General features: G+C 42.9%; 1 protein-coding gene across 2 annotated transcripts in view; it reads right to left on the reverse strand.

Annotated features, from left to right (window-relative positions):
* Positions 1 to 25,609, reverse strand: part of ebf2 (EBF transcription factor 2) — a 31,545-nt gene that overhangs the window by 5,101 nt on the left and 835 nt on the right. Inside the window, exons 2-8 of one of the 2 annotated variants that reach the window (XM_028577941.1) lie at positions 24,271 to 24,427; positions 22,427 to 22,484; positions 19,047 to 19,102; positions 18,886 to 18,959; positions 17,121 to 17,189; positions 2,154 to 2,235; positions 474 to 615 (exon numbers count right to left, since the gene is read on the reverse strand). In XM_028577941.1, the coding sequence (XP_028433742.1) occupies positions 474 to 615; positions 2,154 to 2,235; positions 17,121 to 17,189; positions 18,886 to 18,959; positions 19,047 to 19,102; positions 22,427 to 22,484; positions 24,271 to 24,427 (638 nt within the window). Of the gene's footprint in view, positions 1 to 473; positions 616 to 2,153; positions 2,236 to 17,120; positions 17,190 to 18,885; positions 18,960 to 19,046; positions 19,103 to 22,426; positions 22,491 to 24,270; positions 24,428 to 25,609 lie in introns of both variants that reach the window. The other variant, XM_028577940.1, reaches the window with a different exon arrangement.

Genomic DNA, 25,609 nt, shown 5'->3' on the forward strand with positions numbered 1-25,609 from the left:
AATTTTTTTTTTATACTCAACTTACTATGTCTGATATGTTGTCTGTATGTTTATTTCTTGTATGTCTGATGAGCCAATGGAAAATGTCCACTGTGGTGGACAATAAAGATTTATTCTATTCTATTCTTGGTTTAGAGATACTGTAGATGTGACTTATTTAATGGATTTTACCAGATATTAAATTTTGTTCTTCGCGCTTAAAGAAATGGATTTAAGATAAGATTTTATTATCATCTCTGCTTTATGTGAAGACAAGTATTTAATTAATGCATTAATTAGCTCAGTTAATGACCTCAGTAGCACCACTGGTTATGTTTGAAATATCACAGTGATTATGAATGGACATTAAGCAACTCAAGTACCTGCTGTTACAGTATGTATTATGTTTCTGAGTGTGAATGATGAAGTAGACATGTAATAAAACAACAAAAAAGATAAATGGGGTGTGACATTGTAGTGTGTCGGTGTCTCACCATATTCCATAGAATTCTCGACGGACTCGCCTGGCTCCAGTCTGCGGGCCCTCCGACCGTGTTTTGAGTTGTTGTGGACGAACATGTTGTCGGACACTGCTAGGACGTGGCCGTCCACACTCACAGTGCTGGACAGGACCACCTGAAGGAAAGAGAGGAGGAAGATACATGAGTGTCGGTGCACAACTTAGACAGCACGCCGCGAGTCACTGTCTCCGGTTACAACAGCAAAATCCCTAAGTGACAATTTGTTTCGGCATACAGGTGATAGTAATATTTCTCTATAGGTAATGTGACATCCCTGGGATCTTCATATGTCTGCATTCTTCTGGTGATGACACTGCTCATACACCCCTCAACACACACACACACACACACACACACACACACACACACACACGCACACACGCACACACACACACGGCCTCCATATGGCCTCTCCACTGCCTCTTGCCTAACTTTTTGATTCATACAGCATGCAACAGGCTCATCGCTGTCTCCTCCTGATCCTTCAATGACACCAAACATATGGACCAAATCTCCCATTTTTGCCGGCCGTTAAAGCAGTGGATGATATATAGTCGCCCTAATTTGATTTTCTGGCCACAGCAGTGGGTGTCCCTTCCCACATCTGCCTCGCATGGATGACACACATTTAATTAATGAGAGAATACTTGTAGGTCTTTCTCTTCGGATGTTTATGAGAGTTGATGTGATAGTATTTTTGAAAGTGACAATAAGTGTGTGTTTGAGAGTTAGAAGGAAAGGGTCAGTGAGAAAAAGTCACGTTTTAATTAAATATTAAGCTAAAACTTTTCATAATGTGCATTTTTAGGAAATCAAACAGCAAAGATAAAACCTTGCACTCCCTTCAAAATAAACACATGGCAGTAATTTTGCAGGTGAAGGAACATAAGAAAGAAAAGGAGAAAAAGCATATGTGCTATAGGCGGTGGAAAAGGAGGGGAACATAAAGGAAAATAACTGTAAATTATCGATCAAGCGGCAGACTCCTGTCCAGCTCTGATCACCTTTTAACCCAGAGATGAGAGTCTTGGAGAGCCCAGTGTGCTCATAACTTCTCAGCATGTGTCACATCCCAGGAGTTAAAACAAACATGGTGGAAGATAGAGGGAGCACAAAGAAGGGGAAGGGACGGAGGGTATGCTGGGAGAAGGAGAATGCCAGACAGGGGCCGCTGGTGCTGAAAGACGGCAGAGGAAGTGGGGCGGGAGTGTCCCCTGTGACCACTTCCTGGGTCATGGAGCATGACCTCCTCCATCTGGAGCCAATCACTCAATTCTTGACAACTTCCTGAAACACCTCAACATATTTCCTGCACCCCAACAAAACTCCCACATATCTAACCCTAACTTTTCATTTGTCTTTCCGTCTCTCTGACTCCTTATTGATTTTTAACTTTCACCTCTGACTCCCTGCTCTATGTCTTCAATTGGAAAGTCTTGTCTTTTACTATGTAAGAGGTTGTGACATTAACGCTACTTAGAACAGACAAGAAATTAATGATTAAATCGTTCTATTAAGATGGAGGGCTGTGAAGGGGGTATGTTTTGCAAGAATGTAAAATATATATATATTTTATAATTTGATTCATTCCCACATGTCCCAACCTTCCCTCTTCCCACTCACACACATTATTTTTTTACCATTTTTTCGTACCTGAAATCTCCTCATATCCCTCGGGTTTCCCGCTGTCTTCAGACAATTCTGGTTACATTTCAGGAAAAACTTCAAAAAAAACCTGCAAAGGTAAATAAGAGGACACATGTTTGTACATCAGCAACAACAAAAAAATCCCATGAAAGAATCATGTATATGATTATTTGCTGCCCTGCAACACACTGGCAGTCAAAGAAGACATTCATTATTTTTCAGAGACAGGTCTTGTGGATGGTGTGTGCATGTGTGTGTGCTTATTTATATGATTACAGCTCTGACATCAATCCCGGCTGTTTAGCTTAGTATTAAAGTCAATGTTAATACACTTTCAATCAAGTGATGAGAATTTGAAGCACAGTCCGGTAAAAGCGCTGCTGTGTTACAAAGTAAACTGGAGACAGTGATGTATGCCAGGGGACCCAGGGGACCGTGATATCCTGCAATGCCGTATTTGAACCCCCACATGGGAATGGAGAGGGAACGAAGTAGAGACAACTACAGAGAAAGTGAAATGAGCAAGTGGAAAAAGGAAGGTAGTGATAGAGGCACAGGCACTCGTATGGACATGAATTTTGTTTTCAAGTATATGTGTCTCATTACGTATGTGAATGTACTTTTGAGGGTAATCGACTGTGGAGACTGAGAGAAGCTGAAAAAAAGAGCGAGGTGCTGATAGCCTCTGCTACACCAAAGAAAACCTGAGAGAAAGGTGGAATAAATAGGAGAGATGGAGACTACGGAGAGAGACTCCAAATCCCAGGTGTACACAGTTCGGCAACACAGCCCGCTGCCATGGCAACGCAGCTCTGCCGCAATCCCAAAGTCCCCATGCTGAGAGGCAAAGACAGCGATAGGAAAGGGAAGGCAACAACAAGAACACATTCCATCACTGAAACACAGCAAGGAGGGAGACTTGGCAAGGTGAGATGCAGGAAAGTATATAAAGAGGGCAGGTGCAGACGAGGCTGAGAAGATCTACACAAATCTAACAGTGACAAAAAATTAGGCAGAAGATGTGTGTTTAATGAAAAGAAAAAGAAAAGTGAGCCTGGACGTGATGTGGTTTTATGATAGAATGATGGCATTAGCAAATATGTAGCCTTAAAACCAGATGTCCACTTCAATTTGCAGAGAACACACTGCACTCTGTCTTGCCAATGAAAAACCCATCCATTAATGTTCCAATTAAACAAACAACAACAGTGCTGAAGAAAAATGCTGCAGAGGGAGGCAGTGGTTTTGGACTACATGGTTAGCTTCAATCCCACCCACACTGTGCTCTCTGAAAATATAAGTCTTCTTAATGGAGAGCGGTTGTTTGGAGAGGAACTTCATATTGGCCCCAAAGACCTGAACCCTCCCATCGAATACTAATCTCTCCCTCATTCTGTCAGCTTTTACTCGCTATTCTTCCATCACTCGCTCCAGCTTCCTCCCATGCGAACAGAACCTGGCATGTAACTAGCTCCGAGTTCCAACAGTGTGTCCAATATTTCTTGATTTGAGCTATTTCGTCGGAGGACAATCAATATTGTTGTTGGCAGAGGGTGATTATAATTTATCAGGGAGAGCTCGGACCTCCAACCTCAAAGCTGCGCTAGACCTCAGTTTTGGGTGGAAACGTAAAACTGCACATTTGTGCCTCTCCCATTTCCTTCTTCCATTTCTTTCCTCGTCAGTCTGACTTTTCTGTCCTTCCTTACATGGGCTTGTATAACACCATGACAGTATTGGTTTAAAATGATTTAAAATCACTATATATACAGTACATTACTAAGGAAAGTTATACAGTTTGTTTCCGGACTCTGAAAGGGTACCACAATTGGTGTTCTGTTTCATTTTACTGCCTTCTTTGAGGGTTATATTGTATGTAGATTTTTATCCTGGGCAATGATGCTTGCATTATGGCTCATTTTAAACGCTAAAGCCATCATTTATAAGGAGGTAAATCAGCACAGAGACCACATCTTTTGGTTTTAGTACCCATGTCCATGGTCTGGCTGTGGTTTAGCCACAATCATTTCCTTGCCACTTGCTTGTCGACCACTTAACGTTCATCTAACCAGCAGTCATCATTCATTTGACTGACTGACATGATAGAACATGCAGTGATGCCTCAGATAGCGATATCACAACCCTAATTGAGAGGTTGTCTACATCCACCTCAGGCTTTGTGCACTTTCTAAAGGGGTTCTTGACCTTGTTTGTTGACTTCTTCTCATCATTCCCTGTTTGTATGACACCAGATGCCTTATACACACAGAAACACACATTCACATGCATGCATGCACACTCTAATACACCGACACCCCCACCTTTTGCCCCCCTCCCAAAAATCCATTGAGTCAACTTTTCACCCCCCTCAGTTTGGACGCACACAGCTGCAAATGCTGAAATTAAAGCGAGACATTGACGCATATATTAGCATGCATTAGCCGCTTCCCCCTGCCCACTTAACATGCAAATCTCCCAGCCCCGTCGCCTCGCACCTTCTGCCACACATTCATTTGCTGAATTATAATTAGACTAATCTTGCATAATTAATAAGAAGTCGAGGACCCTCTGTTTTTTATCCCCTCCTCCTCCTTGTGGTTGCAAAAGTTTAATATTGCTGTTGTTTGTTTTTGTTTTGGTAATGTAATACACCCACACACCTCCCCATCCAGAGGGAAGAGATGAGGAGAACATACAGAGCATTGGAGGTGATCTTCGTGTCACAGGGAAATTGCAGAGAAAGGCTGTTTTCAAAGAACTCCACTAGCTTACGTGTGTTTATATTTAAAGTGTGCCTTGTTCTTTACATTCACAGAATATGCTGTTCCATAAAGCAGGTGTAGAATGATGATTATGTTTGTTTAAAACATAGTAAAGTGAGTAACATAGTGCAAATAAAGATAATAGGAAAAACGTTTCAACTCGTTTATACTGTAATATATGTCTGTAATGATAATGAAATTATTTTTTTCCAATCGCTAACAAGTCAATTTTGCAAAGCTGAACAGAATGTAAGCAAAGCATTATTAAAGCTTATAACAGATTACCAACAAATGTGATGAAACTTGATAAAAGGCAAACTCCTCATGATTATGATGTTCCTTATTGAGGACAAATTTGAAAAGTAATTGATTTCACAGAATTTACTGTGGCAAGCAATGGAAACCAAGTTTTATCTTCCACAACATCTACCCTCCACAGACACACTTAAGACAGGAAACACAAACAAAACACAGACCCAAGTCTTAAACCTTGGGATCATTTTCCACTGTGGCACCACAGGGAGTCTATTTTTTTCTTTTCTGTCTTCACTTCTGCATCTCTGTCAAGGCCTCCAATCCCTTTTGTCTGCATCTGCTTCAGTTCCCAAGACTAAACACAGGCCTCTCACTGTGAGGCGGCCAAACCAATAGTGACCACGAGCTTAACTAAAACTAGTTCAACGACCAACCAGCAAGTCAAGACACAAAAAACAATAGCAGAAATGCAGTTTTTGGAAATATTTCACCCCTCAGTGTGGAGCCTCAGTTTCACATTTCTCTGTCTGTTGGGGCATCTGTTACACATAAGTGTTACACACTGTGCTTTACATATGGCCTTAATCATGCAACGAGCACCTAAGCAGCACAGGACCCCTAACAAAAATGTTCATAGGCATTCATCAGCACTAATCACTGTTGACATAAACTGCCTTTTCACATAGACATAAAACACATCGCCCTCTGTGCTCATTGTAAATGAAGGTTTACTGGTAGCAGCAGTTCTTGAAGCATGTGATGCAAAAGGCTTTAATGCAGAGTTCAAGTTAGTTAGCAGCACAGCTAGAAAACCTTCTCCACTTGTCTCCTTTTCTGGGATTTGGCTTTGGCCTTCCAATTTTGGGTTACTGCATCAAAGACGACACATTTATGCTTTGATACAAAAGAATGAGGAGATTGTCATAATTTTTGTTCAGCAGACATTGATGCCCTGCTGCTCAGACCTAGGCAAAGTAGTGAGGTGGAGAGCTGCTCCACTTCATACATGTAACCTTTACCCCCTCCACAATGCTCAATAGCTATTGATTGTAAGAAATCAATAGAGTGATCAGAGCAATAGAGGAAGAGAATGATGGCAAAGAGGGGAGGCAAAGACAGAGGAAGAGAGGGAGAATGTTTGTGTCCTCTATTCAGGGCCATCACTCATCAGACATCCCCTCCATCGCCTCCTCCCCCCTCCACGTTAAAAAAACAAAACAGTGTCCTGACATCGCGGTCGAGGGGAGCTGAGGGGAGGGCAGGGAGGGTGGGAGGAAAATTAGGAAACCAGATGTGAAGCATTAAAACATACTGACATGCTGAGGGCCTTCCTCTGCCACACTCACACACTGAGAGCACTAACTCATACAGCAGGCCCAGATACGTGCACGTATGCATGCATATGTCACACGCTGGCTGTACAAACCACACACACATTCATGCGTGATTTCACAGGAAAATACATAGAGACAAATACCGACTTGCAAGCAACCATGTGTGCACAATCAATCATGCAAAATTTTACACTTTTGCAAAAAATTATGCCTCGAAAACAAATGTCTAAAAGTCATATGTACTGTATGTACTTGCAAGCTGATGTTCAATAAAACATAGTAACACAGTAATCGGCCATAAACATGCTGCAGCTCATGGCTATGTGCTAGGATGTGGATAAACCAGTGTTGATCTAAGAATGTTTCACGGCAAAGCACAAATCTACAGATGGGTCATCACGCATCAGTGTATGGATATGCGTCCAATTAGTACACGTACCCGGGCTGAGGAACGGCCGGGGGGGAGGGATGGAGGTGTTTTGTTTTCCTCCATGGGGAGAGCCGTGTTTGGGGGATGGAATGGGGAGGTGAGGTGGGGGATAGTAATAAATACCCCTGGACCCGGGTCCCCTGGCAGACTGGAAGCTAGACTGGTCACCAGGGTTAACACCCGGGGCACATGACCTTTGACACTGCTAATGGGGCACAGAAAACCCTCCACGAACTGATACCCCCTCTGTCGCATACCACCACAGGACCTTTCACACCAACCTCCCAGTCCAACCCCCTCCTCCCCCTATTCCTCCTAAAACATACAGGGATATCTGTGGCATCAGATTCACTCGCCTTTCACCAGCAAACGTCTCACAGCCAAACTGACTCCATGGTAGTCTTTTCTCCCTTTGTTGTAACAGCTTGTATAACGCACATCCAGTCATCAATCAAACAGCTGTAACTTTTCAGATTTTTACAAGATTGTCACAGTTGAAACCTGTATCCACTATCTACAGATTATCAAATGATGGTCACCACATTACGCTGTTGTCCATTAGTTTCTCAGTGACGTCAGTGTTTATCCTGTGTGACTTTAAACGCCATCTGTATCCAAATGCTGGCATGTACCTCAAACCAGCCAAGTATATTACAGTGGTAGAGAAAGTATTCAGATCTTTCACTAAAGTAAAAGTGCTCATTATACGATCTTAATTTTCAACGTAATCAGTAACTATAACTGTCAAATAAATGCAGTGGAGTAAAATGTACAATCAATGTATTAAAAGGAGAAGAAAATGGAAATACTCAAGTACTTTAAAATTGCACTTAAGCACAGTAGTTGAGTGAATATACTTCATTGCTTTCAACCACAGAAGGGCTGAGTATCAACTTTTTGGAACTGTAGCACTTAGTATTGAAAACTGAACCGAATGCCATATCAGATAATTACGGATTTAAATAATAATTTTGCTTATTTCAGACTGTATTTTATTCAGGCAAAGTTCTTGTCTGTCTGCTCGTGTGTATACAAACTTTTACATTTCAGAAATTCAGAAGTTTGCTAAATAAATAAATAATTTGTAGAAAAACATTACATTCCTTTAAGTAAGGATTGTTTTGATATCTGTAAAGTCTGCTAAAATAGCTGCGCTATATTAACAAATAAATTAAATTAAAAACCCTGTCTTAATGATCAGTGGTAAGACAATCAGTGGGTCAATCGACTCCAGGTAGTCTCAGGCAGACAGCGAGCACATGGGGGAACTCAGCTAAATGTGCCTGGTGGATTGGCTGTGCCCCTCCTGGCCTCCTCTCAGTTGCCTCCCAGGCTGGCTTCACCCCTGCAACCTCAGCCCCAGCCCACCCCGCCTCTAAACTTGAGAACTGTGACAAAGCCAAACATTTAAACCACTAGTGCTGATTTATAGAGCTTGTTGCGCTGTAAAACATTAAGGCTTGCCACCGCAAAAGTGACTGAGGCACGGCGGAGCTGCGAGAAACAGAGGGCTGAGGGGAGGAAAGCAGAATGATGGGAAGAGTGCACAAGAGGCACTCGAGTGTTTCAACGAGGTTTCTCCTGGGTGCTAAAGTGTTTTACTGCATAGCCTCTTGCTAGCTCCTAAATGTGCATCTCAACTATTTAAAATGAATTAATGTTTCAGTCTCCCAAGCTCAGCCAAAAGCATAGATTGCATACAAAGCTTGGCCACATGGGACTGCGGTCAGACTGCCAAATAGATGGATATGGATAGATATTCAGAGTCTGCAGAACATGAATTCACAACCAGGACAGGGAATAGAAGTCCCAACAGTGGCCTCACCTCTCCCAGCATCCTTGGTATGTCCTGAGGGACAAGGATTCAAAATATACTCTCAACTGTCAAGTAAAGACACGGAGCACCCTCTACAGCTGAACAGATTTCAAACATACGAGGTCATCTGCAATACACCAACACTAATCTTGCTTTCTCAATACCCTTTCAATCAATCAGCCACTAATCAGATTTACCAATAACACGTGTATATCAAAGCTCGACCTGAACCTCTCTCAGAGAAGAACAATGAATCTGGGATGAATGCCACCGAGAGGGAGAGGAGAGGAAAGAGAAGCAACAACAGAAGGAGAAGAGATGTCTTCTTAATTAGCCAGTAATGATAAGATCTGACAAACAACATCTGTTTCCAGAAAGAGAGAGAAGAGGGGGGGAGAGATAGGATGAAGGACGAAAGAGAGAGAGGCAGCTGAGAAACCTGTGAAGCCTAGACAACAGGGACCTGCTTGTAAGAAAGTAAAGGGGGAGCGGAGGGGATGTGTAAGGGAGGGAGCGCTGTGTAGCGTGACACAATAGAAGAACGGATGAGAAGTATAACAGAAGTGAGGGAAAGACAGAACGGGGAGGTAAATCTGACAGGGTTGAGGGAGTCGAAGCTCCAGGACGAATATGACAGACAGAGGGAGGAAAACAGATCAAAATGAGAGAAAAGGAGGGAGACAGACGCAAGAGAAGGTGAGCTGGATAATGGTGCTGCAGGAGGAGAGGAAAACGTGTGAAGAGATGGGAATGGAATCACTCAGGGGTCCAGGGTGCTGTAATTTACTGTCCGTGGCTAATACACAGCAAATGTGTGGAGCCGAGGACTGGGAGAGGAGAAGGGGAGCCGGGCGGCGGGGAGGCTGAAGGGAGGGCACGCTGACTGTTGGGGCTCTCAGCATGCCTGCTGGGAGCCTGTCAGCAGTCACATCACCCCTTGCCCTCAGCTCTGACAGATTCATCAGGACCATTACACACACACACACACACACACACACACACACACACACACACACACACACACACACACACACACACACACACACACACACACACACACACACACACACACACACACACACACACACACACTGTATCCAAAATATTATAGTGACATTGCAATTGCTGTTCCTGTTTTCATCCATGATGGGGAAAACACAACATCTGTTGCATTCAAAGATTCAGCTGGCAAAACACATAAAAGCCAGCAATGATTCCTGCTTTTCTGTAACTTATTATAAGTCTACCCTGCAATCCGTACAATGTAAAAATGTAGATCTATTGTATGAAAACTGTATCTAAACAATCTCCTTGTCTTTTTCCATGTCCCACAGGAGTGATAACTATTGCCTTAAGCATTCGCCAATAAGGATTTTTATTTAAGAAATACAGCAGATGTGTAAATATTAGTGTTGGGAAATGTTTTCAAAAAGTGAAAGGGTGGAGAATTTGTAGAGAAAACTAACTCCTGGGAGAAATATAGCCCATCCAGATACCAGATAAATAGACAGACAAACAAACAAGGTAGCTAGCGGGGCCGGCCCAGCACCAGGGGGCATTGTTAAGTCATTAGTGAAATTTAAGACCTTAACACACCGATCCCCATCACACACACACACACACACACACACACACACACACACACACCCTAACAGCTCCACCCACAGCAGCATCCAGCCAAAGAAAACAGTCCTTGTTCCTAAATACCACAACTAACTGGCCTCTGACTCCACACACACACACACACACACACACACACACACACACACACACACACACACACAACAAGATCCCCTTACAAAATAAATGGCAAACGCAGGAATTTCACATGACAAATAAACCCACAAATACAAATCACACACACATAACCAAACACTGCTCATTTGCCTGCGATCTGAAGTACCTCTAAATCACACTAATCTGCCCCCTTCTGATCCTCTGAGTGCCCCTACTTAAGCTCTACACTGCTCAACCAAAGGTGAACCCTATTAGTGGCCAGACAAATGAGAGGGTTTGCCCCAGCTACTCCGAGAGTGCGAGGCCTTTTAAAGCGTGCCATTGAGCTGCAACTCAAAACTTCCAATTTGCCGCCCCCCATCCTCTCTGCATCCCACCCACTCTAAAGGTCCCCCTGCTGTTCCTCCACATTAGCCCATTGGTAGTCCATTCCCATTTCCTGTTAACATTTCTCCACTGCTCTCGGTCTCCGACTGCCCCCTCTGTAGGCTCTCTCAAAGAAAACAAACCAGTCCTACTCCTTGTGTCAGGGTTCAAGCCACAACAGCTAACACTGGCTGAAGCGGAGCAAAGGTGACCAAACACAAACTCGGCTCATAACCTACAACTCATTATACACTTCCTGTGCACACAGGAGTCCAGGATCTTCCCAGTTCACATGAGACCACATCGCAGAAAGCTAGTGGCCCCACAAAAGGTCCCTGATCTCATTTTCAGCAGTCTAACTCTGAGTGACGCTCCCACTGTACGAAGCAGTACCTGTCAGTGAATTTGATATTCGAGACATTGCAGCATCTCTGTCTGTCTTTCTGTCATCCTCCCCCTTGCATTGCCCCAAGGGAGGAGCCATCCCTGCGGTCCTGTGCCAGCTGCTCAGTGGTCCAGCCTGTGTGCTGCTCCGCTGTGTGAGGCGGTGTGCACTGGAGCCTCAGGGCCCTGTCGCCACGCTGCCTGGCCCCCTGCCTGAGGTGCTCGCTGACAGGGGGCCTGGAGGGACTGGACAGTACTAACCCAACAGGGAGAGACCTGTGACAGCAGACTGAAGGGACCAGTGTGCCTGACTTTGTCTCTGTGCATGTATGTATGTGTGGCACACAGGTAATTTATGCATACATATTAATATCAGCATCACTGTGATTTTTCAGATTGTGAGTGCAATCCAGCAACACTACGACATTATCTTGGCTTATCGTCTGTGGAGTGAATTCTGAGTTTGCTTATAATTTGGCCAGTATCCTAAGCAAAGTATAAAATACTTTTTTTTCTGATTAGTTGGAACATATTAATTTCAATTTGATATTATAACATAGTGTGCAATGTATATTAAACTCCAGGTTAGCATAGCAACAATTTTCATGCTACACCTAAAAAAAATTAAATAAAGTGACTGCTCACAAAATTGGTTTTCAGCCCGCCCTGGGTAAATAAAGACACTACATGTAGTATCCTTCAATATATATCAGGATAGGTTGTAATGCATAATCAAACAAGCCCCAGGTTTTTTTCGATACTGTGTTCAATGAGAACACAGTGGTCTCTCCATAAATGCTTACATATCCAGTTAGTTTTTTTAAGAAGAGGGTCTGTTTCAGTTTGCAGCAACTTTGCGAACATCATCTGCAGCTCTTTCCGTGGCCAAAACTCAAATATGGACGATAGAAAAGCACCTCCTCCACATCCTCTGTAAGTTGGATGACAGAGTAGGAGAGTGATCCACAACAGCTATTGTCAAGAGACTGCCTTTTTTTTTTAGCTACTTCACACAAAAAGTCCTCTTTTCTGATGATTGGCCCGCCCCAACATCCTGTTTCAGAGTAAAATATATTTTAAAAAAAACAGGAGGGACATTAGAAACTCAAATTTTATTTCTTAAAAAACGTTATTGGCTACACAATGGGATGGTTCACTGCCCCTCACACCTTTAGACAAGTCATCTTTAATAAAATGTAATAGAAAAGGTAATGGGAGTACAGGTACAGCATGCCAGTATCAACAAAGAAAGCTTAAGTATGAGTTCCACTCTACAGCTAAAGGAGAATCTTATACTGGGAGTATGAGAAACAATCTCCTAAAATGACATTGTTGTCTTACACATAAAACTCTCAAGTGCATATATGATGACCTAACAGGGCGACTTGGCGGCAGTGTGTAAGTATGCATCTGGGAAAGGGGAAGAATTCGACCCCTGACACAGTCCAACAAATGTTACTGCATTTATTCTTTGGCTGATAGTTTAATGTTCTTTTCCCAAAGACTTGAAGCTTCTATTTTCTTTTTGGTTGAAGCTGAAGAATGAGTAGACTGGTGTTCCCCTCAATTTGCAATACAAGGAGAAACTATCTGTCCTGCTGTAAGAACAGGCAGTGAAAGACGATTCAGAGGCACAGAGGGAAGTGGCCCGCATCATCATATACTGTTATTTGTTTTTAATTATTTTAAGACGCGCAGACACAAACAGGCGAATGGACTAACATGGAAACAGATGGTCAGACTGCCTCTCTGATACACCAGAGGCATTTACATACATCAACAAATGATATCTGTATAATTTATTGTCAAACTGTCCAGACAGTGTTAATCCGTAAAGAACTATAAAAGACATGCGGTTTAACTGCACTGCAGAACTGGGACTGTGTGCATGTGTGTCTGTACGTTATCATAATGGAAATTGTCATTGTGTAGGAAAAATACAGAGAATTTGAGAATTAAAATAATAAACATTCAGCTGGGCGATTTTGTACTATCTACTACACATCGATTAGGACTGGAGATGGGGGGGGTGAAGGGGGAGACCTGCACTGACTAGTTATATATATATAAACAAAGCTGTGGTACATGCACATAACTAGAACCAAGACTATAAACAGATCAATACAACCCACAACCTAAGATTAAGAGTAATGGATTCCTCTTGGAGCCGAGCATCTGAAGTCAAGCCCAGGACAACTAATCATTGCTCAAATAGTAAAATGATCAACTCAGAAAGCAACTATTTAAAAGAAAGCACAAAAGACAATGGTACTTGCATTCCAGATGAAGGTTTTGTTTTTTAGTTCAGTATTTGAAATTCAAAGGCTGATATGCACGAGTATGTGTGAGTCTTTGTGAGCTCATTTTGAGTCAAGGGGAGGGGAGAGCCATATTGACAACATTGGAAAATTCCTATTGATTATTCTTCTTTTCTCTGAGCGCCGGCTTGTTAAAAAAGACCCCTCTTGGAAACACGATCAATTAGTGAGATAGTGCTTGCCATTGATCACCCCCCCACACACACACACACACACACACACACACACACACACACACACACACACACACACACACACACCTCACAAGGCTTTTTCCTTACGATGGATCCCTCCACACACTCCTTATGACCAACTATTGATCTCAGCTTCTTAACCAAATATAAAAGCACACACTCCCACTGAGCACTGACCACCCTCCCATCCAAACCACACAGTCTAATACTAATACTGACATCTGCTTGTCTCCATTGTAAACCCATGGTCCACTCATAAATACAGAGGCCAGCTTTGGCCCAGAACCAATATAGTTTCTCAGAGGTCAGAGGTCAGCATGGCAATAATGCCACCATTAACAGATCTGCCTGAGTTAATACTTCTCAGAGAAGAGGAGCTTTACAGAGTAAAACAACATTAGTATTATACTTAGGGCTTTTTATATTTTTCCTTTCATTGATAAGTTGATTATTGATATCAGTTTAATGAATTAAAACTTAAAAGTATAAAACTGAGAAGAGCAGCAGATTTTCACTTTTGAGGAGATGGAACTAGCATTTTTGCTTGATAAATGACCTAAACAATCAATCAATTTGAAAAAATTGATGTCAATGAATTGTCAATTAACCAATTGATCCACTAGTTGCTTCAACACTAACTGTAAAACAAGCCACCACACAATACAACAATATTATGGCCAAATGTAAAAATGTTACATTACAAAATAGAAAAGTATAAAAACACTGATTGCATGAGTTTGAGAGGTTAGTGAAGATTGATGGTGATGAGCCCAGAGGAATCAATTTATCTGTCTAACTGATCGATCATCCATTCAGTGAACAAGCCAGTCCATCAGTCTATCTTTGACTGATACTCTGACACTCTCCAAACAGAGAAGTCACATGAGTGTAGCGGTTCACCAATGTTAAGATTATACAATTGTAAAACTATTAGACACAGCAGGCAGCGGGGCATTAGATAATTCTCTCCCATAGGCAACTTAAGAGTCATTTCTTTGTCAACGACTGCCCTTGCCCTCTTCATCCCTTGGTCCCTCCACCCTCTATCCCTTCACCCCTCCCTATGGATCAGCTGTGATCTCCTCTCTCTTTCCTTTCACTCAAATCAGGATTAGGGAGAAGAGGAGGCGGAGGGGGGAGCAGCAGCAGCAGGAGAAGGGGGAGAGAAAACTGAAACAATATGGAAAGGAGATTAGAAAAGAGGGGGTTTGGGCCGTTTGGGGAATTGCAAACTCCCTTGTGCTTGGGTAGGTGTCCTAATGACACCGCCTAATTATGGCAAAATTAGACAGGCTAAAGGGGGGGGGGTGGAGGAGATTGTAACTTGGAAAAAGAAGATGAGCAGGGGAATTAGGCAATAGGGAGTGAAGAAGTAGGCGCACAGTAGGAGCATGTGAGAGCAAACGGAAAGAGCGAGAGGGGTGTGCAGTAGTACAGATACAAGGCGAGGCGGGGAGTAAGGGAGTGTGGGGCTGAGGGTGAGAGAAAAAAGAGAAAGGGAAGAAGGGGTAGAAAGCAGTGGCTGGGCGATAGCAGCGAGTGGGCCCCAGCACGCTGCATGTTAATTGGAGAACAGGTGTTGGGGCTGGGAGCAGGAGGCTGATTACTGGAGCCACAGAAACAGACCGTCTCCTCCACACACACACACACACACACACACGCACAAATGCACATAGGTTTCACACACACACACACACACACACACACACACACACATACACACATGAATAATTTAATACCCAAGCAGTGACTAGGAAAAAGGTCAAAGTAAGGGTCACGAGGAAACATAGACAATCGTACATACATCCATATACATACATAAATAAACATGCAAGGATCCCACACACATGAAAATATACATCCGTTTGTGTTCACACAAACAGTGTATACATGCTCTGAACACACACATCTGTCAATCTTTTTTAGAGCGTGGTGTACATGCATACAGTACAGTCAAATGAGAAAGTGCACACAAGGTGGGATAAGAGGGCACAGGGCCACGTAAAAATTCCATTGGCTTATCAGAAATTAACTGGCTGCTAATAGGCTGCTCCCTGAGGAGAGGATTTCGCAGGCCAGTCAAGACAGAGAAGCCCCAATCAGGACGGGATATGCCCAGTGTGATTAGAGAGTACAGTAGGTCAATGAGTCCATTTAAATCAATCCTCACAGCCGCACACCAGCCTGCACACACACACACACACACACACACACACACACACACACACACACACACACACACACACACACACACACACGCACAGAATCATATAGATTGCTCTTTCCTCACCAGCCCACCGCCGCCGAGCTACTTACAAACAAATTTTGAAAGGTTTAGCCATGTTAGGAGGAAGTTTAATAGGGGTGCGGAGGGGGATATTGGGTGAGTAATGTGCTACAGTAAATGCAAAAAGCAGCTGCTCCTAGGTATTCTGGGAAAATTCAAAAGACAACAGCCCAATTTTTTCCATTATATGAAAACTATCTTCAGCGGAGATCCTTTGAGACACACTGTCAACAGCCAGCCAGCTTGAACTGAGGAGGGGAAAGTAAAGGGTCCTTGACGTATATGAAGTGAGTGTTTTCTAGACAGACGATTGCAGGGAAGGAGAGAAGGAAGGAGAGAGGAGGGAGAGGAGATGAAGGTTGCGTCCATGACATCACAGAGAAAGTATTTCACATGCGGTCTGCTTATGAGCATTCATCACACTGGTTAATGCCAGGCAGACAGTGCGAGACCTCCGAAATCCCTCGCACGTGAAGGCCCTCACACACGCTGATTACTGCGGGGGTCATCCGCCTTTAAGCCTGATAACTGGCTGTCAGGGTGAACATGTACTACATATGTGAGCCTGTCTGGTGGTATGAAAGATCCACATGAAAGATTCCACAAGTTTTTGGCAGATTTCAGGTGTAGCTAATGTTGGCTGTTAAACGTAATGAGTGACCAAACTGAAACAGATCCCAGCAGGGTGAAGATAGATCAACAGATAAACAGAAAGCTGAAGAGAGAGAAACACATGGGAGACAGACATGGACACAGATATTTTATGCTGTAGCCTCCTTGCATTCATTCAGTGTAACTGATATGGCAGAAACACTTATCCTTATGTTGTAAATATGTATACATACAGCCCACACATCCATCCATGCATGTGTTGTAACTGGGGTTTATACTCGGCCATGCAGATACTCCTCTCACTTGGTTTAAGTAAATGCAACAGCTGATTGGTGAGATCTCATTACAACAACATTTCTCTCTTTTTTTGTGACTGTGTAGGTGCATATGTCCAAAAATGGGCAACCTGAACATTTAGCATGCAGAGGTGCTTGTTTGATGTGGTTTGACTGTATGGGACATGATTTGATCTCATTACCTGTCAATGATGACTGGGTCAGAGGGCGTCTCGTTTCGGTTGCCACAACTTTTCTTCTCACAACAGCGGCTGAATGGGCAGTTAAAAGAAACAGAAAAAAATGAAAAAGTCAGCGGAGCAAAAAAACAACAACAACAAATTAAATAGGAGGAGACATCATTTGTCTGGCCCATCCACATCCAACGGGCTCAGACTACTATGCCCCGCAGTCGGCCAAGATCCAGGAGCACACAAAGGAGGCATGAGAGGGGAGGGGAAGAATAGACAAAAGAATAAAAGAGGAAGAAAAGGTACAACAACACACCCTACAAACAGTGAGAGACTATTCAAAAGTGAAAAGCCAGCCAGGCAATCTGTCACATTGATTTCGAAATCAAACTCAACCCCCACGCAGCCTCATTGCGCTAACACACACACACACACACACACACACACACACACACACACACACACACACACACACACACACACACACACACACACACACAGTCGCACAACATCCTACCATTCGTCAGCAGTCCTGTCCGAGGAGCCTGCTGGCCACCCAGCCCCCCCTCCCCAAAGTCCCCTTCACTGCATAACAAAAGTGCCCCCACCCCTAACCATCTGCCACCCCTACACCTCGCCTCACCCCTCTCGTGTCCCAGCTTGGCCCTGCCCTGCCCCCCCCTCCCCCCCCTGTCAGACGGCCTCACTCCCCAGCTGTGACGCTTGCCCTCTGCCTCTTCGGCTCTGTTATTAGCCAGCTGTGAGTCACATTCGGGCATCTGCTGGCTACACAATGGCAAAGCCCACTCCGTCTTATCCCCTCTCCCCATGGCCCAGCCCCCTATCCTTTCCCCTGCTGCCATCAAATCCTGGGTCACTGCCCCACTTCCAGACCGCTCTCTTCAGCTTCTTCTCCATCCATAACCCTGTGTTCACCTATTTTCTTGATTCACCAAACACTAACTAAAACCTTCTGGTCTCTAAGCCACAACTAGGTATTTTTTAAACTCACTTTTATAACAACTCTTTGTAACACTGGCTGTGACACTGGGAGTAAACCACTACACTTGTCATTACATGTTGACAAACTTCAAACATGAGGTCTTGGCTAAACTAAGCTTGAATTACATTTCGATGAGGGAAAGGTAGATTGTTCCCCAAAAGTATGTCTGCTGCTGTCAGCTGAGGTCTGGCTGCAAAACACCATGCCAGAGAGTGAGGAGCTCCAGGAAGAAACAGGAGCTGGCCAGGGACATGCTGCGTTACAGCAAAAAGCAATGGGGGAGAGGGGGGCTACCACTGTAACAAGGATGATGACAGACAGGCTAGACTTATAATTCAACCACAGTCTAGTTTTTTTTTAAAAGTAGAGCCCTAAGCATCATCCCAAAACCACATTTCAAGCTAACTGGACAATGGACTTTTTTCACAGCAGACATTTTGACTTGTCATAGTAGGAAAAGCCCAGCTGAAATTGATAACCTTAACGATGGCTCAATTCCATCAAGTGTCCCAGTAAGCTGTTTCAGTGAGTCAGTATGAACAATACCAGGGCCTCTCCTAAGTGGAATGCAGCCATCAGTAATGGTGTTAAATACACCTGTGCTTCTCCTACTGTGACATGTCAACATGTGTGCCGTGAAAAAGGTATATGCAGAGTGAAGGAGAGTAATGGATATTTGGATTTCGTCCCTGTGGGTGACGCTTTGAATGAGCATGCGTGTTTGTGTGTGTGTGTGTGTGTGTGTGTGTGTGTGTGTGTGTGTATAAGACTCACCTGCACATAACCTCGTGTGTAAGCAGAACTCTGCACATTTCTGGATTTTTGTTTTGTCCCTCATACGCTATGGGCTGAAAAGAGGAAATAAGGGACAGATTCAGTTTCATGTAGAATAAAGTCTTACTTATATAGCTGAGACTTAAGGAAGGTTTACCAACCTGTTTCGTGACAGAGTCAATAAGTCGTGCGTAAAGATCCTGCTCTGTGCGAACCCCTGCAAACAGAAATTGGTTGTTATTATGCATGAGGAAGGGTTTACTGAAAAATATGTAAAAATGTATGATCTCTTGCCCTCAGTGCTTTAGTCTGCAGTGATTGTCCAGCGGTGGTTGCACGGGCAGACCGCTTGGCCTGCAATGAATGCTAAAGCATACGCGTCATTTGATAACAGCTAACTATTTGGGACGAGACTTTTCGAGGAACAAACGCGTTAATTCCAAAAAGTTACATCGCTGATGCTTGAAATGTTTGAGTTTGCTACAGTGTAACATGTCTGGTCTCCTGCTTGGTCTTCATCATCTGTTCTTGAATGTACTATAGCGAGACACAGTAGGCTACAGTGTAACCAAGCGGCAACATTCGGCTCTGAGAAAATGCGGTAGCGCCTAAAATCTGCATTCTTTCTAATGGTCAGCAGAGGGCGACTCCACTGGTTGCAAAAACAACGTCCGATAGACGTCTGAACCTACTTCTCACTTGTTCTATTACCTCAGTATACGTTTTCTTAATGAGTTTATGGTCTCACTCCTTAGTTAGTCCTAGCATGATGTTAATTTTGTAAATTATAGACGATAAGCAGGCTATGCTTATGGTGTGGCTACCTTGCTATTGACAAGTTGCTATGTAGAGATCTTTCAATCAGGCCCAAGCATATCCATGGCACTGTGTACATTTAAATAGGCAGGAACTTCTTTATGGGTGTTATCTGTGTTTTCGTCTTTGAAATTTAAGCCTTTTCAGTTCATCAAAGTTTATTGTAAATAAAGTTTAGATCCTAAAAATGTCTTGTTCGTTCGTTGTACTAAAAAGAAACTCTTAACGAGTTGGCGGTTCATTTTTCTGGTAAGTAGGATACATTTTGATTGTTTTTTGCTAGCAAAAATTAGCATCCTAAGTAATAGCTTATGTTAATGTGAATTATGGATGCACCTTGCTAACCAACCTGTGCTAGTGTTAGCTGGTAACTTAGCATTTAACTTAGCGCTCCTCCCCAGCTCCACCCTCTCGTCCAAATATGGTGACTTCTGGCTCCAAAAGACCAAGACAAAATTTTAAACTCAAGGCTTCAAAATGCAGTCCACAAACCGATGGGTGATGTCACAACGTCAACTTCTTTTATACAGTCTATGGGTGTAACGGTACACAAGAGTCACGGTTCGGTTCATAACCTGGTTGAAGAGTCACGGTTTGGTGCGAGCTCGGTACAGCGGGGGCAAAAAACAACAAAAGTATATTCTTCATTTATTTTGAAGGGACAGTAGGGCAAGTGTCAAAGACAGACAAATCCCTCTTGTTGGAGAGGTAACATTTTGCCCACTGGCAACTTTGTTAAACTATTTTCATTATAAAAGTAAGGAACATGTCAGACACTTGTGTATTACACTGTATCGACACTTAACAAAAAGGCAATAGGTCACAATATGCCAAAAAACTAAAAAAAAACATCTCTTAAACTCAAAATACCAAAATACATAAAATAAAACAAAATCAAACTTGTGCATTAGGAGGAGTGTTTCAGTGTCACCCCCACTAAACATTCAAAGCACCCAAACCTTTATCATCTCGGTGATCGGCACATCTGGGTGATGCCGTTGAATGTGCGTTAGCAAGTTGGATGTGTTTCTATTTCACATACCTGAGAATGGTGGAGCCACGCTGACATACCGTCATTGGGCACGGTCAATCTGAAAACTGTGTGCACCGTTTTGCTGCAGTTTCCGGGTTGAACGAGGTACATTTTCTCTCATTTGGTGGATGTGTCAGAGGTGTTACCCTATCCTTTCTATCCCATTATATATCATAGCTATGGTGTGTACATAACGCACTAATAAATATGTCCTGAAGATCTCTAGAGCTTGCACTCTACACTGCACTTCCTTGGGTCCTGAGCAAGTTGATCGGATGAACGATTGTCAAGAAAATTGAAGGCCAGGCATACAGACAAGAGACTCCTTCTATTTAATTGGAAATTAGAAGTAGAGGAGAGATCAAGCTCAACCCGAATTTCTAAATACTAAATACTGTTGCTATAAATAAAGCAACTGAAACGGCACTGAAACTCCTAAACTCCCTCTCACCAGTTGATAAAAAAGTACATGATGAGGATTCTCAAAATAAAATGGAAAGATGTATGACATTAATCTTTTTCATTTATCTCAAACTCTGGACAAGCTCAAAAAGCATTGAACTCTTTCCAGCCAACATGGAGGAATAAGATTGGCAAGCAGTTTGTATTTTCTCTCTGATGGTTTCTGAGGGGATTGAGAGTTATTTGATTTTTGATGAATATGTCATGTTCGGTTATGAGGCCAGAATTTACAACCACATTCTCACGTTTGTCAAACTGTTCTTTTTTGGGATATTTTTCAGTTAACTTCTGATTTATTCCCAAGTTTACATGACTGACTGGAGATTAGAGTTATACACCAACAGGTAAAATAGCACCTGATCAGTTGTTAAGGGGTTTAATTGAGGGAGGAGCGAATGTCTTTTAAACATTGTCTCTCGTTTCTATGTAAGCAGGTGTGTCTCTGAATCTGTGGATGCTTTAAAACCTCCACTGTAAATCACACAAGATAGGGAAACCACATGTAATGAATTGCTTCTTCAGAGAAGAGCGCATTAACCGAGTATTTTTTTTTATAGAGACTTTGGAGAGTATTGCTTTCAAAATGTGTTTCTCTCATCAAAGTCTCGATCGAGATGCCTTTGATATCGCGTGGGGGAAGGGGATGAGAGGAGGGGATGCAGAGGAAGTGCTTTTGGTGTGCTTGTATGTATGTGTGTGTGTGTGTGTGTGTTAGTGTGTGTATGGTGGGTGTATGAGGGGGTAGCTCTGGAACATGTCTTTTATCTTCTCTCCCATGGGTTCCACTGCGATGGCAGAGTAGGGGCAGCAGTGGCTCATGGGACCCAAATTTCTCTACGTACTGTATCCCTCGATCTGATGTGGAAGCACTATGGGGGGTTGGAGGAGTTGGGGGGGTGAGAGGGGGTTGGGGTGGGGTGGCACCATGTACCTCATTTTCCCATACATGGGCCCAGTGGCTCCTCACAGAGCTGAACGTTAAATTGTACAAGCCCAGTGATTAGACGATGAGCAGAAGGAAATTGATGAGCTCAGAGAGGAGAGGTGAGGTAAGGATGTTGAGGAAGATTACTTAAGTGGAAAGGTGTGTGTCATGTTAGTACCGCTGGTGTCACCCCTGACCTTTTTTCAACTCCTGCACCGCTGTCGTCTAAATAATCAAATTAGACACCTCAAGAGGCAAAGAATCAACCCATAATCTGAAAACTCTGAATGTTTGACTGTACTCACCGTTGCTGTAGAGGAGCTGTAGCTTGTAGTGAGTGCCGTTGTTGGTCTTTTCTCCCGTCTGCTCCTTGGAAAGAGAAAGGACAGACACAGAGACAAATGCAGAGCATGCAGTTAGGCACATTTGAGGCACAGATAAGTAGAGCTGAGCATCCCCACGCAGTGTTAAGCACAGCGGGGCTCTCCTAATCCTGCAGCTCGCCCTTCCATGGGAGCAGCATGGAGATCAGAGGGTTGTAGGCTCAGAGCCCATGTGGGACCTTTCGTTGTGTTCAAGAGCCGAGTGCTTAACCTTGAGTCAGATGTTCTTTGTAGTGGTTGAACTATCATGTCTGATGTAAACTCCTAAAAACCTTAAGATCAAATGCAGTGGTCCTCCTTGCAATGAGGTAGTACAGGCATGGTTATATGTGCGTGTGTGTGCGTGTGTGTGTGTGTGTGTGTGTGTGTGTGTGTGTGTGTGTGTGTGTGTGTGTGCGCGCGCGTGTGTGCAAAGTGTGGAAAGTACTGTATGTGAGACTGAGCAGCAGTCGACCTTGACAGAAAAACTTCCTTTCCGCTTTCCTCCCTCCCCCAGGCTCTCCACTAGCCTCTCACTTCTTCCTTCTCTCCCCTCTCCGTCTCTTGTTCCCCCTCTTTCTTTCTCTTCTTCTACCTCTACTGGTCTTTCTAAGTGGTCTCAAAGGAATGCTCTCTGGTCGAATAACCCAGGAGGCTGGCATCACAGAGACGAGCGCGAGAGACGAGGAAAGAGAACGAGGAGAAGGGAAGTAGAGAAACTGGGAAAAGGAGACAGTCGTGAGGAGAGGGGGAAATTAAGATGTATGGAGATAAGTTGGAAAGTAACAGAGCTCCAAACTTCATATCAAAAGTGAAATTGAGACTTAACGTCAGGAGATAGATGGATGCCTAGCTTCATAAGTTTTGTGAATATACACAGAGGAACATTTATTTCGCTTTGCCATCGTTCTACCTCTGCATAATTACAAAGCAAAAACAGATGCCAGGGTAACCATGCAGAAAATGAACTCCTCCACTGCCGTCATATTACTCTACGCTGGCCTGTGTGGCACAAAGGGGAGCAGACAGACAGCTTTTAGCCCTGGCGTTAGCACTGCCACCCACCCTCTCCCTCCCTCCCTGCCCATGAAATTCATAGTAAAACTATGTTTGAACTTCAGCTGACAGGACGATGTCTTCTTGTCTTTCACACAGGGGAGATCTTTTGCCAGTTTAGGAGGCTCTCACTCCCCTCACCACAAGGCAGAAACATCCATCAACACTGGGCATAAGGCTCCCACTCCAGGCAGTCTCTTTCTAACTCTGTCTCCACACTGCACCCTTCCTTATTTTGGTCTGGTCCAACCTGAGGAATCCAGCTCCCCCCCACAGCAGTATTTAGAGTATGGGAGGGGGGGCATGAAGGAAAAGAGACTTTGATGATTAGTTCCCTGTATAACTTAACAGGAGCTAGCATAATTTGCATTTTAAAAAGTAGAGATGTCCTCCTAATGAGGCAAGTTGCTAATTAGTCATTAGATATTCTTTTTCAATCCCACATCATCAGCTCATTCAGGGTAGATCTTATGTAAACATGTAGCCGTCAGCTGTTCGATATGCTTGGCTTTACTGGGGATGGGGAAGATCAAGTTGAGCACCTGGTTACAGCTGAACCATATCACTAATACATTCTGTTGCTGTTGTTATTCAGAGTTTTTCAGACAATACTACCCCAGATTTATGTTTTGAGTGTTAAAAAAGTCCTTGAAATAACTGTAAAGATGATGTATTAACGACATCCTCAAATAATCATTACGGCATACAGGCAATCAGAAAAACTAACACACCTTGTCATGCTCAACAAAGTCCACAAACGAAGTCCTCTCCACCTCCACAGGTTGGCCGTGTCTGTCATAGAGCGCCAGGACAAAGTGGAAGAAGTTGGACTTTCGGAGATTTGAGGGCGGCTGCTTCTCAAAATGAGCTCTTGACAAAGCAACTCCACTGAGGACACAACAGGAAGAGACAGTCAGCTCTACAGACATTCATATTGTGTTATAATAGTATATATATAGACTGAGTTATACTGATAAATACAAAGGTTATTTCTAATTAAATTACCATCTAACAATATAATCCATTGGTAGTTGAAAATAGTTCTCAAATCTAAATAAAGCAAAAACAAAGACTTTTCTCTGCTTGTAGTAAATCATGAAAACTCAATTAACATGCTTTTGAAATATTTTCGATTTTCTTGCACTTCAAAGGCAGTTATTCAAATATTAAAGTCGCTTTTAAAATAATTTAATTTTCCATATTTGGTTGCAAAGTTTTTTTTGTTCTCCAATGGTTGAGGCCTTCAGTTTATCCATACAATAATTTTCAATAGTCAATAGAAATAAAAAACAAAAACAAACAAAAACATATATATATATATATATACATAAAAGAATATATCATTTATAAATATTTTGCTTTCTCCATATCTTTAAGAAGTTTTTTCTTGTCTGGCCTGGAAAAACAGGAAAAGCAAAACTTGAAACTATATTTTAGCTTGAAAACTGAAAAGTCGGCAATAATATCAACACTTTAGGGCTGATGGTGGAGCATCTTGGTTAAAATATAGGCTACCTACTAAGTGTAAATAGGCTACTCAATGTTACATTTAAATAACTTAAATATTTAGGCATATTCCCCGTGCAGGTCACATAGTCCGTACAGTGTTTCTATAAATTTAACTTCAATCTAAAATGGGCCATTTATATCTTTCAGATAACTCAAAACTTAGATTTTTCGTGACAGCATTAAACGTTTCTTTTAAAACGACGAGTTTTTTTATTGTTGTTGCTAGTTTTTTGGATAAAGTAATACAATCAAGATATTTGAATTACATTTTAACTTTCAATAAAATACTCCATAATATCAAATAACAGAAATACAGCATGAATTGCGCCATATACTTACTAATTGCTGTTATCTATTAAGACGTAGCCTATGTATTAAACTAATCAACTATTGCTTTCTTTTTTCTTGAAAACGCTGCTGCGCTTGTCTGACTCTGTCCCTAAACTTTGGACATTGGTGTGTGTGTGTGTGTGTGTGTGTGTGTGTGTGTGTGTGTGTGTGTGTGTGTGTGTGTGTGTGTGTGTGTGTGTGTGTGTGTGTGTGTGTGTGTGTGTGTGTGTG

Source organism: Perca flavescens, chromosome 5 (assembly GCF_004354835.1).
Source record: "Perca flavescens isolate YP-PL-M2 chromosome 5, PFLA_1.0, whole genome shotgun sequence".
Taxonomy (NCBI): Eukaryota; Metazoa; Chordata; class Actinopteri; order Perciformes; family Percidae; genus Perca; species Perca flavescens.